Source organism: Salvelinus alpinus, chromosome 17 (genome assembly GCF_045679555.1).
Source record: "Salvelinus alpinus chromosome 17, SLU_Salpinus.1, whole genome shotgun sequence".
NCBI lineage: Eukaryota > Metazoa > Chordata > Actinopteri > Salmoniformes > Salmonidae > Salvelinus > Salvelinus alpinus.
Window position 1 is genome coordinate 46,684,350 of NC_092102.1, and position 6,683 is coordinate 46,691,032.

The 6,683-nt window shown below is 38.4% G+C and overlaps 1 protein-coding gene across 4 annotated transcripts in view; it reads right to left on the reverse strand.

The window, feature by feature from the left end:
* LOC139543057 (copine-5-like) overlaps positions 1–6,683 on the reverse strand; it is a 179,204-nt gene that overhangs the window by 60,125 nt on the left and 112,396 nt on the right. For all 4 annotated transcript variants that reach the window (XM_071349183.1, XM_071349185.1, XM_071349182.1 and 1 more), the window contains one exon: positions 2,460–2,501. In XM_071349183.1, the coding sequence (XP_071205284.1) occupies positions 2,460–2,501 (42 nt within the window). The remainder of the gene's footprint in view (positions 1–2,459; positions 2,502–6,683) is intronic.

Genomic DNA, 6,683 nt, shown 5'->3' on the forward strand with positions numbered 1-6,683 from the left:
TGACAGTGTTGTAGTAGTGAAACATGAGAGTGTTGTAGTAGTGAAACACATGACAGTGTTGTAGTAGTGAAACACATGACAGTGTTGTAGTAGTGAAACATGAGAGTGTTGTAGTAGTGAAACACATGACAGTGTTGTAGTAGTGAAACACATGACAGTGTTGTAGTAGTGAAACATGAGAGTGTTGTAGTAGTGAAACATGAGAGTGTTGTAGTAGTGAAACACATGACAGTGTTGTAGTAGTGAAACATGAGAGTGTTGTAGTAGTGAAACACATGACAGTGTTGTAGTAGTGAAACACATGACAGTGTTGTAGTAGTGAAACACATGACAGTGTTGTAGTAGTGAAACATGAGAGTGTTGTAGTAGTGAAACACATGACAGTGTTGTAGTAGTGAAACACATAACAGTGTTGTAGTAGTGAAACATAACAGTGTTGTAGTAGTGAAACACATAACAGTGTTGTAGTAGTGAAACACATGACAGTGTTGTAGTAGTGAAACACATACCAGTGTTGTAGTAGTGAAACACATAACAGTGTTGTAGTAGTGAAACATAACAGTGTTGTAGTAGTGAAACACATGACAGTGTTGTAGTAGTGAAACATGAGAGTGTTGTAGTAGTGAAACACATGACAGTGTTGTAGTAGTGAAACACATGACAGTGTTGTAGTAGTGAAACATGACAGTGTTGTAGTAGTGAAACATGAGAGTGTTGTAGTAGTGAAACACATAACAGTGTTGTAGTAGTGAAACACATGACAGTGTTGTAGTAGTGAAACACATGACAGTGTTGTAGTAGTGAAACATAACAGTGTTGTAGTAGTGAAACACATAACAGTGTTGTAGTAGTGAAACACATACCAGTGTTGTAGTAGTGAAACACATAACAGTGTTGTAGTAGTGAAACACATAACAGTGTTGTAGTAGTGAAACACATACCAGTGTTGTAGTAGTGAAACACATAACAGTGTTGTAGTAGTGAAACACATAACAGTGTTGTAGTAGTGAAACACATACCAGTGTTGTAGTAGTGAAACACATACCAGTGTTGTAGTAGTGAAACACATACCAGTGTTGTAGTAGTGAAACACATAACAGTGTTGTAGTAGTGAAACACATACCAGTGTTGTAGTAGTGAAACATAACAGTGTTGTAGTAGTGAAACACATACCAGTGTTGTAGTAGTGAAACACATACCAGTGTTGTAGTAGTGAAACATAACAGTGTTGTAGTAGTGAAACACATACCAGTGTTGTAGTAGTGAAACACATGACAGTGTTGTAGTAGTGAAACACATACCAGTGTTGTAGTAGTGAAACATAACAGTGTTGAAGTAGTGAAACACATACCAGTGTTGTAGTAGTGAAACATAACAGTGTTGAAGTAGTGAAACACATAACAGTGTTGTAGTAGTGAAACACATAACAGTGTTGTAGTAGTGAAACACATAACAGTGTTGTAGTAGTGAAACACATAACAGTGTTGAAGTAGTGAAATATGAGAGTGTTGTAGTAGTGAAACACATGACAGTGTTGTAGTAGTGAAACACATACCAGTGTTGTAGTAGTGAAACATAACAGTGTTGAAGTAGTGAAACACATACCAGTGTTGTAGTAGTGAAACACATAACAGTGTTGTAGTAGTGAAACACATAACAGTGTTGTAGTAGTGAAACACATAACAGTGTTGAAGTAGTGAAATATGAGAGTGTTGAAGTAGTGAAACACATGACAGTGTTGTAGTAGTGAAACACATACCAGTGTTGTAGTAGTGAAACATAACAGTGTTGTAGTAGTGAAACACATACCAGTGTTGTAGTAGTGAAACACATAACAGTGTTGTAGTAGTGAAACACATAACAGTGTTGTAGTAGTGAAACATAACAGTGTTGTAGTAGTGAAACATGACAGTGTTGTAGTAGTGAAACACATACCAGTGTTGTAGTAGTGAAACATGACAGTGTTGTAGTAGTGAAACACATGACAGTGTTGTAGTAGTGAAACATGACAGTGTTGTAGTAGTGAAACACATGACAGTGTTGTAGTAGTGAAACACATACCAGTGTTGTAGTAGTGAAACACATGACAGTGTTGTAGTAGTGAAACACATACCAGTGTTGTAGTAGTGAAACATGAGAGTGTTGTAGTAGTGAAACACATGAGAGTGTTGTAGTAGTGAAACATGAGAGTGTTGTAGTAGTGAAACACATGACAGTGTTGTAGTAGTGAAACATAACAGTGTTGTAGTAGTGAAACACATAACAGTGTTGTAGTAGTGAAACATGAGAGTGTTGTCGTGGTGCTTTATCTTGTAAAACGTGATAAGGAATGTCCTAACACAAATCATACTTCTGCCCTTCATGCATAAATAATTTCTCGTCTGGAAACTAATCAAGTGGAAACATTATTGTGTGGGGGGGTGTGTGGGGGAGGGTTTGTGTGTCTGTAGCTTCCTTACCTTCCATCTCTGTCCCAGTCGTACACCTCTGCCTTGATTGTCCTGAAAAAGAAAACACACCCAAGGATGAGGAATGTGTGTGTGTGTGCATATCTGTGTGTGTGTTAGTGTGTGTTAGTTCATATATCTACTTTCCCTGCATCTCCCCCAGTGTCCTTCAGAGCAGGATTCTGGAATTCTCAAAAAGCTTCAATAGAATGAGTTTGTAGAATTTAAAGGGGCAATCTGAGATTCAAACAACAACAATGCCGCTTCCTGTTTGGTAAACTGCTGAGTGATGGGGCTGGATAAATTAGATTTTTGGATTGTGACGGAGTAAGACCGCTGAACTAAGCTCATGAGGCATTTATAAGTTATATTCTTCAATAATAATAAAAGTAAAAAAAATAAAAATGGATGTACAAATCAATTCTAGATTGCCCCTTTAAAATGCCTGAGAGCTGAACTCTTAAAACACTCTGTGAGTTTGGTTTCTATAGCAGTGAAACTGACCATTAAAGTTCTTTACGCATTTGGTAACTGATAATTAAATTGATCTTAGCCAGAGCAGTTCACATAACACCCTCGAGACAAATGTTTGAGTGAACGCACATGAAAAGGTTTCAAAAGAGCATTTAAAGGGAGATGGAATTAAAACCAAACCAATCATCTTATCAAGAGAATTTAACATTTTTAGGAAAAAATATGAGGAGGTTTAAAAATCACATTAGCTAATTACATACTTTGAAAATAAAATGGCATATACGATTGGAACAGACTCCTTAGTAATTACAATGAATGTGAAGTTTAAATTGAACTTGTGTTAGACATAAAGACACTTACTGCTGCAAAACCTACTGCTGCAACACGATGTGAACAAAATACTCAGTAAGTGCACTTCACAAAAAGGGATGACAGACTTTAACAATTCACAATTTAATGGAAAATGAATTTGTGAGTGCAGAATGAAGTTTCTATCAGAGGAAATAGAGATATAATTGAATGAGTTTCCCAAACTTTTGGGGTGAGTTATTTCCCTCCTCCCACCTGACAAAGGTAGACAACAACCCCCTGAGGGGGGAAGACATGATGAAAAGAGTTCCCATAACAAGTAGGAGGATGCGGGGAACCCAAAATAAGCCCTCTGTGCCCTAGTCAAAGTAGTGCAGTTGGAATGCACCTGCTGCCTGGAAGACAGACACATCCTCTCCTCCTCCACATCACTCAGACACATATCATATGGGTTTACCCCACAGGCCCTGTCAATCAACTATCATCACCCAAACCAGGAGGGCGAAAAACACTCTGCTTCAGTCTTAACCTGCTATCCCTGTCTGAATGTACACTGAGAGAGAGAGAGAAAGAGAGAGGGGGGGGGGGGGGAGCAAGTGAGAGAACGAGGGAGAGAGGAGAGCAGGAGAGACAGTGAGAGAGAGAGAGAGAGAGAGAGAGAGAGAGAGAGAGAGAGAGAGAGAGAGAGAGACAGAGAGAGGGACAGAGAGAGGGACAGAGAGAGGGAGACAGAGAGAGGGACAGAGAGAGACCCCTGTCCTAACCCTTTGATAGACTTGAGATTAGGCTAGAATCCCTGATGATTCCCTACTGATGCCAGTTAAAGTCAATTTGATCTAATTTCCCTTCTATGTCAATGTTGAAACCCAGGTGAAACCGAAAACCATCACTACTCAATATTGTGTATAACACAGTGACTATATAATACAGCATTACACAGTGACTACATAACACAGTGTTACACAGTGACTACATAACACAGCATTACACAGTGACTACATAACTTAGTGTTACACAGCGACTACATAATACAGCATTACACAGTGACTACATAACACAGTGTAACACAGTGACTACATAATACAGTATTACACAGTGACTACATAACACAGTGTTACACAGTGACTACATAACACAGCATTATACAGTGACTACATAACACAGTATTACACAGTGACTACATAACACAGTGTTACACAGTGACTACATAACACAGTGTTACACAGTGACTACATAACACAGTGTAACACAGTGACTACATACCACAGCATTACAGTGACTACATAATACAGTGTTACACAGTGACTACATAACACAGTGTTACACAGTGACTAGATAACACAGTGTAACACAGTGACTACATAACACAGCATTACAGTGACTACATAATACAGTGTTACACAGTGACTACATAACACAGTGTAACACAGTGACTACACAACACAGTGTAACACAGTGACTACATACCACAGCATTACAGTGACTACATAATACAGTGTTACACAGCGACTACATAACACAGTGTTACACAGTGACTACATAACACAGTGTTACACAGTGACTACATAACACAGTGTAACACAGTGACTACATAACACAGTATTACACAGTGACTACATAACACAGTGTAACACAGTGACTACATACCACAGAATTACAGTGACTACATAATACAGTGTAACACAGTGACTACATAACACAGCATTACACAGTGACTACATAACACAGCATTACACAGTGACTACATAACACAGCATTACACAGTGACTACATACCACAGAATTACAGTGACTACATAACACAGTGTTACACAGTGACTACATAACACAGTGTAACACAGTGACTACATAACACAGTGTAACACAGTGCCTACATAACACAGCATTACAGTGACTACATAACACAGCATTACACAGTGACTACATACCACAGAATTACAGTGACTACATAATACAGTGTAACACAGTGACTACATAACACAGTGTTACACAGTGACTACATAACACAGCGTTACACAGTGACTACATAACACAGCATTACACAGTGACTACATACCACAGAATTACAGTGACTACATAATACAGTGTAACACAGTGACTACATAACACAGTGTTACACAGTGACAACATAACACAGTGTTACACAGTGCCTACATAACACAGTGTTACACAGTGACTACATAACACAGCATTACACAGTGACTACATAACACAGTATTACACAGTGACTACATAACACAGTGTAACACTGTGACTACATAACACAGTGTTACACAGTGCCTACATAACACAGTGTTACACAGTGCCTACATAACACAGTATTACACAGTGACTACATAACACAGTGTTACACAGTGACTACATAACACAGTGTTACACAGTGACTACATAACACAGTGTAACACAGTGACTACATACCACAGCATTACAGTGACTACATAATACAGGGTTACACAGTGACTACATAACACAGTGTTACACAGTGACTACATAACACAGTGTAACACAGTGACTACATAACACTGCATTACAGTGACTACATAATACAGTGTTACACAGCGACTACATAACACAGTGTAACACAGTGACTACACAACACAGTGTAACACAGTGACTACATACCACAGCATTACAGTGACTACATAATACAGTGTTACACAGTGACTACATAACACAGTGTTACACAGTGACTACATAATACAGCATTACACAGTGACTACATAATACAGCATTACACAGTGACTACATAACACAGTGACTACATATCACAGTGTTACACAGTGACTACATAACACAGTGTTACACAGTGACTACATAACACAGTGTAACACAGTGACTACATACCACAGAATTACAGTGACTACATAATACAGTGTAACACAGTGACTACATAACACAGTGTTACACAGTGACTACATAACACAGTGACTACATAACACAGTGTTACACAGTGACTACATAACACAGCATTACACAGTGACTACATAACACAGTGTAACACAGTGACTACATACCACAGAATTACAGTGACTACATAATACAGTGTAACACAGTGACTACATAACACAGCATTACACAGTGACTACATAACACAGCATTACACAGTGACTACATAACACAGCATTACACAGTGACTACATACCACAGAATTACAGTGACTACATAACACAGTGTTACACAGTGACTACATAACACAGTGTAACACAGTGACTACATAACACAGTGTTACACAGTGCCTACATAACACAGCATTACACAGTGACTACATAACACAGCATTACACAGTGACTACATACCACAGAATTACAGTGACTACATAATACAGTGTAACACAGTGACTACATAACACAGTGTTACACAGTGACTACATAACACAGCGTTACACAGTGACTACATAACACAGCATTACACAGTGACTACATACCACAGAATTACAGTGACTACATAATACAGT